At 39.5% G+C, this 13,970-nt stretch overlaps 1 protein-coding gene and 1 pseudogene across 1 annotated transcript; one reads left to right on the forward strand and one right to left on the reverse strand.

Annotated features, from left to right (window-relative positions):
* The first annotated feature begins 1,987 nt into the window (after window positions 1-1,987).
* Window positions 1,988-3,721, forward strand: LOC143852281 (pentatricopeptide repeat-containing protein At5g66520 pseudogene; annotated as a pseudogene).
* Window positions 3,722-8,324: 4,603 nt separating this feature from the next.
* LOC143852894 (nicotianamine synthase-like) lies at window positions 8,325-9,537 on the reverse strand. The gene has a single exon (XM_077362537.1). It carries the CDS (start codon window positions 9,444-9,446, stop codon window positions 8,493-8,495), a length of 954 nt encoding a protein of 317 aa, XP_077218652.1. The 5' UTR covers window positions 9,447-9,537; the 3' UTR covers window positions 8,325-8,492.
* Between the last annotated feature and the right edge of the window lie 4,433 nt (window positions 9,538-13,970).

Here is a 13,970-nt window from a genome sequence, read left to right on the forward strand (position 1 = left end):
TATCTATAGGGGCCCCGGTAGATGAATGGTTTCGAGCCCCACCTGCAAGTGAAAATTATCTCCGTGAGAGGAAGATAGGAAGCAAGGCAGGAGAGAAAGCTGATAATGAGGAAAATACTAATTATTTGCACCTAAGGAAATTACTAACAAATGTAAACTCGAAAATGGAAACTAATTGTGGGCCCTCTTCGGGTGTTCATTCCAAGCCAAGTGTTCGTCGATCAGGTTAACATATGCTCCTAAATCAACATGGGTTCCACCAAATCAATGGTCTTGATTACCCAGTTATGATATGTGAGAACATAGTTTTGATCATTGAGATCACCCGGGCAGGTGTGAAACTTATAAATTTAAGTTCTTACGCACTTTTCATCTCTATTTTTAAATCTTAAAAGTACATTATATTTATAGAGGCACATAATATTACATTTATAAGGTATGTAATAAGCAAAGAAAATTTTACATTTATAAGGTTTTAAATAATTTGGAGGCTCTCATGGCCACCCAAGTTTTCCCATTTTATATCCTTGATATGGATATGTGCAATGTGATTTCTAAAGTGGGCATAAGTATAAGTAGGGGTCCATGTGAGTCCAATCTATTCACCTATTGGGTCCAACTATGGATGATCAAGGATCGAAAAATCTCAAACGTCAGATGATCCTACTATCTGAGTCGTGACATGTAAGAATGGATGGTTAGAAAACAAAAATGAAAAACGTTCTGCACGTGTTAATCAGGAAAGTCCACCACTTGTAGTGTAAAAGCCAAGGGGTGCAACTCGGGTCAACCCGATTCCCAACCTGACAAGATTCAAGCCAACCCGACCCGATTTCAACCTAACCCAACCCAACCCAACCTGAGTTTTTAAGCTAAAAAAAATTCATAAAAAATGTTGGGTTTCACTGGGTTGGGTTACCCGAACTCAACCAGAGCTGACTCGACTTTTTTTCGGGTTGAACCCGACCCGAGTTGCACCCCTACTAAAAGGATAGTCATAAATAAACTAGAGGGTAGGGCTGCAACTCGAGCCGGGTTTTACCTGACCCGAAAATAGCCTTGGTTGGGTTCAGGTTTCATGGGTTTTGGGTCGAGCCGGGTTGAGCATTCAAAAGCCCGCATGAATCTCGGGTCGGGCCGGGTTTGAAGGGGCCCGACCCGAGTTACATAAGTTATAGTATGTACATATTTTTTCTATTGTTAGTTAAAAGTTAAAAGTGAAAACCCACTGTTATTGTATGTGAGTGTAATTTCTACTTCTATGAGTTGAGTTAACTCAAGTGTTTGATTCAGCATTGTTTGATTGTAATTAAAACATTGTTTGATTAGAGCATTGCTTGATTCAAGTGTAATGTGAGTATAATTACTATCATTGTTTGATTCAAGTGTAATGTGAGTGTAATTTCTGCTTCTATGAGTTGAGTTGCCTTGCCAAACAAGAATTTTCCTTAAAAAATTGCGTCAACGTTAAAAGACCCGACCCGACCCGAGATTTATCATTGGTAGGGCCGGGTTTGGGAATCGTGGGTTTTCCGAAAAAAAACCCGACCCGAGATATTTCTCGGGTAGGGTTGGGTTCTCCAAAACCCGACCCGACCGACCCGAGTTGCAGCCCTACTAGAGGGGCTAGCCCATGGAAGAGAAGGGGGTGAAATTATCACTTCCCCATTCCCTTATGTAGGCTCTCCAATGGCCCAAAAATGATGCCAATTGGACAAATCTATTATCCAATACTCTGAATTTGATGGATCTCCAACTGTCCCACTCGCATGTTCTTTGATTCAACGGAGATCCATCATAGGACCAACAAACAGTCTGGATCAATTAATGATAGGACCATTATGTATAGAGGTATAGTCAACCCTTCCTACTACCCTACTGCAAGATTCCGCAATAAGCAGGGTGCGTACAATACGCAAATTTCAACTACCTTAACGGCTCTATTTCATTTCATGAATTCTCCCTTCAAAACCCTAGCCAGTGAAGAATGCTAGTCTCTTCAACTCCAAATCCTTCCTTTGTAAAACCACCTATCAAAACCCCCAAATCCTCCCAACATTCTCCCTCAAGCAAACCCCATCCCGCCATTTCTCTCATTCAAATCTCCACAAAACTCAAAGAGCTCATCCAATTGCATTCCCTCATCATCAAAACTGCTCTCATTCAAGAAAAACACGCCTTTGGCCGCCTCTTTTCTTCCATCTCCTCCCTCTCTGATTCTTCAAGCCTTCAATATGCCCGAAAGCTCTTCGATTCTGTCCATTGTCCCAAAAACAGTTTCATATACAACACAATGATCAGAGCTTATTCCCGCAGCGCCAATCCAGAACTAGCACTGTTTATCTATTCCCAAATGATATGTGAAAACTCTGTTTTGCCTGATGATTACACCTTTACTTTTGTTCTCACCGCCTGCTCGAAATTATCTGCGGTTTCTGAAGGCAAACAAGCCCATGCCCAGATGGTGAAAACCCCATTTTGGATTGGTACTAATTCGCTGAATTCTCTGATGGGTTTCTATGCTAAGATTGGGGAGATGGGGTTAGTGGGGCGTCGGGTTTTTTATGAGATTCGGGAGCCGGATATAGTGTCGTGGAACTGTTTGCTTGATGGGTTTGTGAAATCAGGGGAATTGGATAATGCAAGGAGGGTGTTTGATGAAATGCCGGAGAGAGATGTCGTGTCTTGGACTACAATGCTATTGGGTTATGCTAATGCCGGCTTATTGAGTGATGCCTGTTGCTTGTTTGATGAAATGCCTGAACGGAATGTGGTTTCTTGGAGCGTGATGATTAATGCGTTTATGCAACTAGGTTGTTATAAGGAGGCTTTGGGTCTTTTTAAAGAAATGCAAGTTGTGGAGATTAAAGTAGATAAGATCATGATGACGATGTTGCTCTCCGCTTGTTCTAGCTTGGGAGCTCTTGATCAAGGGCGTTGGATTCACGCCTATATTAACAAACACGGAATCGACATAGATGCACATCTAGCTACCGCTCTAGTTGATATGTATGGAAAATGTGGTAGGATTGATATTGCGCGGAGAATCTTTCATGAAGTGTTGGAAAGAAAGGTGTTCTTGTGGAATGCCATGTTAGGAGGGCTTGCTATGCATTCCCGAGGTAAAGAAGCCGTCGGGCTCTTTGTCGAGATGATAGAGAGAGGAATACAACCCAATGAGATCACTTTCATATGCATTTTATCAGCATGTGCTCATTCAGGTCTTGTTGAAGATGGGTTGCAAATTTTTAGTAGTATGGTGAAGGATCATAATGTTGCGCCAACCATTGAGCACTACGGTTGCGTGGTAGATCTTCTTGGCCGTGCTGGTTTATTGGATGATGCAAAACGGATTCTTGAGTCTATGCCAATGGAGGCTGATGGTAATATCTGGAGAGCTCTCCTTGGAGCTTGTAGACTCCATGGAGATCTTGAACTGGGAGTGCTTGTAGGGAGGATTCTAATTGAATTGGAGCCACTAAATGATGGTAATTATGTGCTTTTGTCAAACGTTTATGCAATTGGGAATAGGTGGGATGATGTTGCAAAGTTGAGGAGGATGATGAAGGTGAGAGGGGTTAGGAAAACACCTGGGTGCAGTTCAATTGAGTTGAATGGAGTTGTTCATGAGTTCATAGCGGGTGACCGTTCTCACTCTCAGAGTTGGGAGATTTATTTGATGTTGGATAAAATTGCTGACCAGTTGTTAGATATTGGGTAGGAGCCATGGGCATGCAATTTTGTGGCTGACGAGAAACAACAGGTGCTTCATGTTAGTGATAGAACTATGAGGGCATGCAATATTGGTTTTTAGAAGCTAAAACTTGGCCAAAATAAATGAAGATTGCTTCGCTGGATCCTGCAGCCGTAATGCTGTGTTTGGCAACAACTTTTCAATATACAAGATATGTGCATGGTGATTAGAGAAAGGATTGAGGATGCGTAGAAGAACTCTAAACACAATCTTGAAATATTTTGCTTGATACTTGACCGTAGGCCGATTCTTAAACTGGTATATGTTTATATGAACTTGGAATACTTGCTCCATTATTTGTAATAAGCAACTTATGGTGGAGTGTTATTTGAAAGAGATGATGCTGAGAAGAATTATAGAGATGCCCTTTTGTAGCTGAAATTGAGTTGAATGGGGTTGTTAAGATCACTGATTCCAAATTCTAGCCTGAATTTATATTGAAGAGGATTACCCAATTAAGTGTGATGATTGCCTACCAAGCCAGCATAGGGTCAGTATGGTCGCTAGAATACGGAGAAAGGTGGAAAAGAGAAGAAGATAACCAACTGTAACCAAGGGGTATTGAGCTATTATGCACTATTTCAGTAGTGTGTGCCTCTAGATTTGGAAAAATAGTTACAATATCATCTGTAGTGGCCGAGCTATTTTGATGATCTAATTGTTATTCACAGTGGACTTTAGAAAATAATTTGGATATTGAAGATGATTGTCATTGTAAGAGAAAGGGTAACCCAAAATTTGGTTAGTGAAATATTTAGAAGAGATTTTATAGATGTTCATAATCAGTCTAAGAAGCTTCAATTTGAGGGAAGCATTACTGAGTGGAGTTTGTTTGTTGTTAAGTTAAAGATGTATGTTATTATTTTTGTAAGGATGGTTTGGGAATTTCTTTTATTCATCCACTCCTATAGTATTTTAGACGTAATGGCCAATTGGATTTTTGAAAACAATCCAGCCACTTTGTCGGGCACTGTCCAATCCATAGTGCCCCACCAGGCCTTAGTGCTCAAGTGTTCAATCAAATGAAAAGTGGGATTCTCAGTTCTTTCATTTGAATCTGGTTGAGCGCAGAAAGAAGCAGAAGGCCCCTTGCCTTGACAACAGACAACATTCTGTCAATATTCTATCACCCATTGGGTCGCGCCTTTCATGTTAAGGAAAGAAGGTTACAAAACGGTTAATCTGATTGATTTGTTTATCTAAAGTTGTCCCTTAGTATGATTATTGTCACTTATTCTTCAGTGTGACGGAACTTAACATGAATTAAGATAAAAGATTATGTCAACATGAATTAAGATAGAAGATTCTATAACCCTTTTATGTCCAAGAATAATAAAGTTTAAATAAGATAAAAGACTATCCTCAACTCAACTAAGCATTTGTCCCGAACTAGTTGGATCGGCTAATGAATCCTTTAGAAAATTTTCATGAAGAAGGTGAAAGGATCTACCCGGCTCAAATCTATAGGTTAGTTAAGGGGATGTTTGCATCTAGGGAAAAAGGGATTGTGGAAAATCACTTTTCCATAGAAAAAATATTCCGTGGAAATAACATTCTAGGGTCTAGTAGGTTCTCAATTTTCCTTGAAAATATGATTTTATTTATTTATTTTAGAAACCTTGTAAGTTGGCCAACCGACTTGACATCAACAAGATTGAACTGCCCATAGAATGATGTGCACCATAGCCAAAAGTCACTCCAACTTTAACATTCTGACCATCTGATACCAGTTGACAAAACAAAGCAACAGTACATTCAACAAAGGAAAAGTTCTTAAGATGGGTAATCAGGGTCATTTGGTTTTAGCCCATTCAACATCCCGTGATTCAGTTTTTCTTAACCATCCATTTGCAAGCTATCGATCCGACGATTAAGATCATCCAATAAGTGTGAATTTTAGGCTAATGGCATCCCGAAAAAGCCCCACCAAATGAATGGTCTGGACTACGTGGGCATAATGTTGGTAAGCCCAAATCAGATTTCTCAATGCTTGCCATAGTATAATGTATATCATTCCCCCGAACATTATTTTATCTGTTTGTCTTAGCTTATCGGACCTTTTGTCTGAACCTCACCCACATTATGTCAACATGTTGGTGACATCCCTATCTGAAATTACTGTAAACACCTGTCTTTTGAGTTTTATTTTTTCTTTTGGGTCGGTCTCTGTGTTCAACTATGTAGCCTTTTATGGTACTTTTGGTGAGAACTCCTTGACTCACCCACAGGATGTCAACATGCCCTTCCAACAGTTCATCCAATGCTCTCCACCATAGATTGGCCATGGCAGAAGATAACAAAGACCACAAAACTCAGAAGGACTGTGAATTCGTCATCCCTTTCCATCACTACTTGTTCTACTTCGAATCTCGGTCATGAACAAGGCATCTGCCATCCCAAGGTTTTTTTACCCATATTTTTTCTGTTCAGTTCATTCAAGCTTTGTTCTGACATATTTGTACTTGGACCTCCATCAATTTTATGTTAGCTAAAGGACCCAGCTAGAAGAATAGAGTCAAGTCCATGTTTCAAGTGCACGTCTGGTGCCCTACAGCCCCTGCCCCTGGTCTGCCCTACAGCCCTTGCCCCTGGTTTGCACCCCCATGCGGATGGTAAGTCCACCATGGCAAACAATATGTGCTTTAAAAGCAAATGCATGGAGTGGGAGGGATAGTTATTAACCCTTAACTTTTCTAAGCAGGATTAAACTGTCTTCCCACAAGCATCTTTACATCATTTTGAAAAATAACCATTTTTTAAAATAATGTTTTATTTTCAAATTAGTTTTCAAAATAATTTTTATTTTCAAATTTGTTTTCAAAATACTTTATTTTAAAATTTTCCATCTGTAACATCTCTAAATTTTCTGAATTCCATTGGCTTGATAAGGAATTGATTGCCGCAACAAACTCTAAAACCATTTGTTTTTTGCCATCAGTATAGTAATCCTACGATGCCGATCTCATCCCAATTGCATTAGGCATTACATGACTCACTGTGAAACAACCAAGGTCGGCCGGGTTGGGTTTTCCAAGACCCTACCCTACCTGAGAAATTATCTCGGGTCAGATCGGGTGTAATTTTTTTTATAGGAAAACCTGAGATTCGTAAAGATGACCCTACCCAAGATAGTTTCTCGGATTGGGTTGGGTTTTTATTTTTTTAGCGTAGGATAGTGACTAATTTTAAAGATTAATTGTAGAGAAAAAAAAATCGTCACACCAAAAATCTCTAAATTTATGTCATGAAGTGTTTAAATTTAATTAACAAGGAAACTATATTTCCACATCACAAACATGATCACCCCAATGAAAACAATTATATCAATATATTGGAAAATAATTCGCTATGCTATTCAAAAGATATTTAAGAAAGTCATAGTACACTTATATGAGTTAAGCCGGGTTTTAGGTTTTAGGTTTTTGTTATCTTTAAACCGAACCTTCCCCAAGACCCATGATTTCTAAGCCTGACACGTGTTATTTTCGGTTGGGTCGATGCGGGTAGGGTAAAACCCAACCGAAGTACAAATACTCCAAAACCTTGAGCCGTTATAGATGGCGTTATTTAATCATTTATACTTCAACACTCTCACTCCCGTGAGACCCCTCTTTTCTGGGTGGGTTGTACATGTGGTCATGGTTTAAAATTTTGGTTTCGGTAACAGTTTCGGACCTTCGGAAAACAGAAATTTCGGTCTAAATTTGGTAATAATTAAAAAAAGAATATTTAATTCATTCCGAAATTTCGGACCGAAATTCCAAAATTTTGGCCAAAATTCGGAATTTCGGCAAATTTCGATTCCGGTCTCCACCGAAATTTAAACGTGCACGTGGTACATGTGGCCGTGAATTATTAATATCGAGGGGTTGCTGGGTTTTGAACTGAGGACCTGTTGTGAGCATGCATGTGAAACAACCAATTACTCCATAAGCTTAAGCCGTTAGAGATGGTGTTATTTAATCATTTATACTTTATCACTCACATTATTTCATACTCTACAGAGGGGATGTGGGCTTTCTCACAAGCAGTCGGAAGGACACATGGAAGGATCTCATACGGTGATGATCATGTTTCATTAGCCCTAATCACACAACTAACTTGTTCATCATCTATATATAGTGTTTATGATTCTTTTCTTATATATGTTTTCTTTACATATTAAGATCCCAAACTAGAAGCGGTGATCTAACTAATCTCAACCATGAATGGGAAATCAAAAGTACTAATCAAGTAACATAAGGGATGGATGATCCTGCATATAAACATATACACGAAAGTTGGGTGCATATGATACATGTCACTGTAGATTACACAGTCTTCGACGCTTTAACAGATTTTCTCATTGCATTAATATCAAAGTAAAAGAAGTGCACGCAACAATTTCTATATATAGTAGATTTGTTGCTAGGCCTACGTGAGCAAAAACCTGTTTCCACAATTTGATGGCAGGGAAGACAACAAAAAATCACACCTCTTTAGATGTTTATATGAGCAAATGGAAAATGGGTATATTTATTTCAACTGAAAGAAGAAACAGAAAGGAAAAAAAGGAGGAAAATCTTGAACATAAAAGAAGTGGGTGTTTTTATTTCATAACTTAAGGTGCGATACATAAAAGGGAAACATGATGCAAGTACATAAAAAGAGTCAAAACATGCATAAAAATGAGTTTGACAAACAATCAAAAGATCCATTTGAATGGGCAATGGATGGATGTCATGGGAGAGGGAGAAATTCAAGAGAGCTGCTCTTCAAGAGCCAGTTCTTCAATCATGTTCCCATGGTTAAGAGGATTGAAGGCTTGAATCTCAGAGCATTTGCTAGGGATGATGATGGGGCCTAGCCCCTGGTCGAGGGAGGGGATTGGCGTCTGGTACTTACGAGCGATGATAACCGAGTTTATGACATCATCAGCAGGGTGAAATATGGAGAGAACCTCGAACCCACGGAGGTCACATGGCTCGATCACAGGGTAGAGGAATGCCCGAGCCCCATGAGCGCTCCTTAGCATCAGAAGGGCACCGGGTGCCATGTACTTAGTGAGGTGATCTACAATTTTGGCCTTCTCCTCCTTGTCCATGCCCACGAGCGCAGCTAGGAAAATGACTTGGTAGTCCTTTAGGGCATGGGCTACATCCATAATGTCTATGGTGTGGAAGAACATTCTTTTTGATAGGTCGGGGTCACCGGAGACTAGGCGAATTGCCTTTGAATTGGCTGAGTGGTCAATGTCATAGTTGTGGAAGGTGGTCGACCTCAGGTGAAAGGTTGCAAGAACAATTGATGTGAGCGGTAGGGGACCGGAGCCGACGAAGGCAATTCTGCTAGGGGCATGGGTGCTATGTTTGCATAGTATGGTGAATTCCAAGTGGCTAAGTTTGAGATAATTGGTGTAATAAGGGAAGATGTTGATGTGGTCAATTGGGTTTGGATAGGAGCCTAAGATAGTAGAGAAATGACTCTCTAAGAGGCCCTCAGCTTCCCCACAAATTCTAATAAGCTTAGACCTCATTTCTTGCACCCCTTGACTCAATTTGGCTACATCAATTGAACATGGTGGGATGCAAGTGATGACAAGTTGAGTGAATAGCATGTTGACATCCTTGGATGGCTTGAGGCTTTCTAACCTTGAGATTTTGTCATAAATCTCACAGATCCTCTCTACCAACATCTCTTCTTGGAAACCCATGTCGACACTTCGCCGGCCGGACGGGAATCAGATGTCTACACCTTCAGAGGCAAAGGAGTTTTGTGGACACCCCTCATCCCTACTGAGAGGGTGTTATTTATGAGCATTGGTGGGGCCAAAAGAGAGAGAAAAGGGTGGTGGGATTGCTCTAACTGTAGCATCCCTCGTGGTTGAGCTTCCTGTCATTGTTAGGGACTAAGCATTGATTGAGAAAACTAAATAAAGCTTACTCATGATCATTAATATCAGTATCTTACAAGTAAAATGATATCGGCACCCCCTTATTTGATAATCACACTCCTCACTTTGTTATACATTTTTTTATGATTGGATGTCGACATTTTTTTTTTCTGCCAATGGTAGCAGAAGTTAAAAAGCTAGTTAGAACGTGTCAAATGAAGACAAGGAAAAGTGCCCATTTCCCTTTTATTTTCATAAATCTTGTGGTTTCTCATCCAAGATTCATTGAAGAAAATGGAAAACAAGAGGGTAGAAGTATAAGAAGGCCCACCAAAATAACCTTACTTGCAAATAAGGGCCGATTATGGTCGTATCCAAAAAGGCCTAGGGAAATGATAAATGCCACCTTTTCATCAGTTGGACACCCAACAGTGTATCAATGACCGCAGAGGGGCTGTTGTACTTCAAGGATTCAACGGATTTGATTGCCACGTACATTGCAGTTGGGTGTCCCATGTGATGAAAAGGGGCGCATTTATCATTTACCTAAGTTTTTAGAAAATATTTCTAAAATGTCCCCATATACTACCCTATCTTTTGCAAAAGTACATGCTCTTCAGTCAGCTACAAAATCATGGAATTTAAGCCTAAAAATTTTCTAGTCTTGTTGTTTTTAATATTTAAAATTATTAAGGTTTTCATAAATATACAAAAGCAAAAAAATATGGAAGAAAAAGTCACAGTTCTCAAAGGGAAGTTTTGTCCAAAAACAAAATCAGGTTTTTGAGTCAAATGAATATTAACATAAGCAACATCTAAGGGCTTGTTATATATATATATATATATATATATATATATATAGAGAGAGAGAGAGAGAGAGAGAGAGAGAAAGAGAGAGAGAACGGTTTCTACACACTAGTGTAGATAAGTTATCAGCACAAGTTATCTAGCACACTAGCTTAAAATACAGTGAGGGCCCACATTGTTTGGGTGATCCAAAGCATTCATTTGATGGGCCCTCACATAGATAGACTGTGCCCAAAAAATCAGCTTCATAGGATCATCCTAACCCTTCAAACTGTGGAGGCAAAAAATGTTTAGATTTGTGAAGGTTTATACACGTCCAATTTTCCTCCACAAATCGTAGGGTTGGGATGATCCTATGGAGCTGATTTTTTGGGCACACCCTATCTATGTGAGGGCCAATAAAATGAATTGTTTGGATCACCCAAACAATATGCCTTCCACTGTATTTTAAGCTAGTGTATAGATAACTTATCTACACTTGTGTGTAGAAACCGTTTTCTCATATGTATATGAGAAAAGTGTAGCTACACATACGTGTAGCTAACTTAGCTACACAACAGCTTAAAATACAGTGGGCCCTCACATAGATAGGGTGTCCACAAAAAGTCAGCTCCATAGGATCATCCCAACCCTACAATTTGTGGAGGGAAAATGGACATGTAAAAACCTTCACATATCTGTCCATTTTTACCTCAACAGTTTGAAGGGTTGGGATAATCCAATGGAGCTGACTTTTTGGGCACACCCTATTAATGTGAGGGCCTATCAAATGAATGGTTTGGATCACTCAAACAATGTGGGCCCAATGTATTTTAAGCCGTCGGTGTAGCTACACGTATGTGTAGCCACACTTCTCTCTCTCTCTCTCTCTCTCTCTCTCTCTCTCTATATATATATATATATATATATATATATATATATATATATATATATATATATATATATATATATATATATAGACACACACACACACACACACACTAGTGGGACACCCCGTGCGATGCACGGGGAGTGGGAAAACATTATATTTAGATTATCATGATAGACTATAGAGAAACTGCATATTACGGAAAAACCTTATAGATCGGAGGGTTGCAATCATCCCATCGAATGGACGGCTTGGATCATCCTATGCCGTTGACCGCAAACTTCATTTGAAAAATCTGGGTGGGGCCTACAATTTGGCCTTAATGTTAATGCACGACCCACACCATAGGATGATCGAAACCATTCATTTGATGGGCCAAAATGTAAATAAGTCATGCCCCAAAAATCATTTCCATTGGATGATCACAACTCTCCAATCTATAGAGGTTTCCGTAATATGCAGTTTTTCTTTAGATTGAAGGGCTATGATTATCAAATGGAGGGTTTGGATCATAGGGCGGTGCGTACAATGCACTTTGAAAAATACAGGTGGGGCCTACCTTGTTCAAAGATTTGAAGAAATTATTTTTTTGGGCCTACCAATTGTGGGGGATAGACCAGTGCAAAGATTTGAAGAAATTAATTTCTGGGCCCATCAAAAAGATTTAGAAAAATATGAGAGGGTTTGACCCGACCCGTAAGGGTCCGGGTGACATGGGCCAGGTCAAAATGACACGGGGAAATTTACGGGTCAAAATGACCCGGGGAAATCATTTCCATATGCTGATCCTAGCCGTCCATTCGATAGAGGTTTCCATAATATGTTGTTCCTCTTACATCGGACGGTTAAGATCACCCTATGGATTTTTTATTACAAATGCATAAAGGAGGGGGGTAAGATTGAAATTATGTGGCTTTCATGGGTGCCTTTATTAAAAAGCATAAAGGAGGGGGATGATTGAAATTAAGTGGCTTTAATGGCTGCCTTTGTTAGAAAGCATAAAGGAGGGGGTAGGATTGTAAATATGTTGGTTGAATGAGTGCCTTTGTTAAAAAAAGTCAAAAAAAAGTGATGTGTAATTCCCACAGATTTTTGGGAGAAATTGAAATAATTCCCTTAGGTGGTTCACTTGTTTTCCCGGGAAAGGAAAATAAAAGGTTTCCCGGGAATCCGACGTGGCATTAGGAAAAGAAATCCAGGGAAAGTGTGTAGGAAAAGGTTTCTCGTGCCTGTTCACGTGCGCAGGAACTGTGCAGGAAAAGGTTTCCCGAGAAACTGCTTGCCCACCTTTTTTCACTAGTTTCCTGGGAAAGCAAATCCGACCAAAATAGTTGGATTTGATTTCCCACACTCGTGAGAAAAGAGACAAATCCACATCATTTTTGGCAATTTCCATGTCATTATTTGACATTTTCCACCTAGGCTTGTTACTTTCTCAGGAAAGCAAGTGAACACCAGAATTCTGTCTTTTCAAGGAAAAAAGAGGCTTTTTCCAGGGATTTGCTTTCCTAGGATCGCAATTGAACAGAGCCTTAGTTTCCATCCCTCATATATATATATATATATATATATATATATATATATATATATATATATATATATATATATATATATATGAGGAAAATGATTGTGAGCTTGAAGCTCATATAGCTTATATGAGCTTGAGGGCCCAAACACATGGGTCCCACATTTTTTGTGGTGATCCAAACCATTCATTTGCAAGGCCCCATCATAGATAGGGTATGTACCAAAAATCAGCTCCATTGGATCATCCTAACCCCTCCAAAAGCGGAGGGCAAAAATGGGCAAATTTGTGGCTAACGGTGTCTGTACATTTTGCCCTCCACTTTTGGATGGGTTAGGATTATCCTATGGAGCTGATTTTTTGTACACACCCTATCTATGTAAGGCCCTTCCAAATGAATGCTTTGGACCATCCTAACAATATGGGCCCACATGTGTTTGGGCCCTCAAGCTCATATAAGCTATATGAGCTTCAAGCTCACAATCATTTTCTTCTATATATATATAAGAAAGTGTTCATAAACTATAGCTCAAAAACACATGTTGCCCCACATTTTTGGGGATCCAAAGCATTCATTTGGAAGGCCCTTCCATGGATAGGGTGTGTACCAAAAATCAGCTCTATAGGATTATCCTAACCCTACCATCTATTGAGGGAAAAAATGGGCAGAAACATGGACACATAGTGCCTGTCCATTTTCCACTCCACCTTTGATTGGGCTAGGATGATCCTATAGGGCTGATTTTTTGTACACACCATATCCATAAAAGGGCCTTCCAAATGAATGCTTTGGATCCCCCAAAAGATGTGGGGCCACATGTATTTTTGAGCAATAGCTTAGATAAGCTTATATAGGTTGTCATTATCTAGGTAATGACAACCCCAAACACTATTCTACTCGGTTGACAAGGCTTATCACCTCTCTATTGACTACTTACATCACCACGCTAACTACCTGCAACCAACTGAAACTAAAAGTCATTCATTCGACTAGGACTGCTCATTGATTGTTATAAAAGCCAAAGAAAGCCTTGAAATTTAAAAAAAAAGGGTGAAGAATTACCAAAACAATGGTCGATTCTGAATTTTCATGAAAAGAAAAGTACATTTTAGAATGCTCCTTCAATTCGGTTTCGGTTAGGTT

Source organism: Tasmannia lanceolata, unplaced genomic scaffold (assembly GCF_043159265.1).
Source record: "Tasmannia lanceolata isolate RefF3 unplaced genomic scaffold, GAP_Taslan_0.1 ptg000019l, whole genome shotgun sequence".
In the NCBI taxonomy this organism is placed as follows: domain Eukaryota; kingdom Viridiplantae; phylum Streptophyta; class Magnoliopsida; order Canellales; family Winteraceae; genus Tasmannia; species Tasmannia lanceolata.

Coding starts and splice junctions, on each gene's coding strand:
- LOC143852894 (XM_077362537.1), bottom strand. CDS start 9,446: ATGGGTTTCCAAGAAGAGATGTTGGTAGAGAGGATCTGTGAGATTTAT.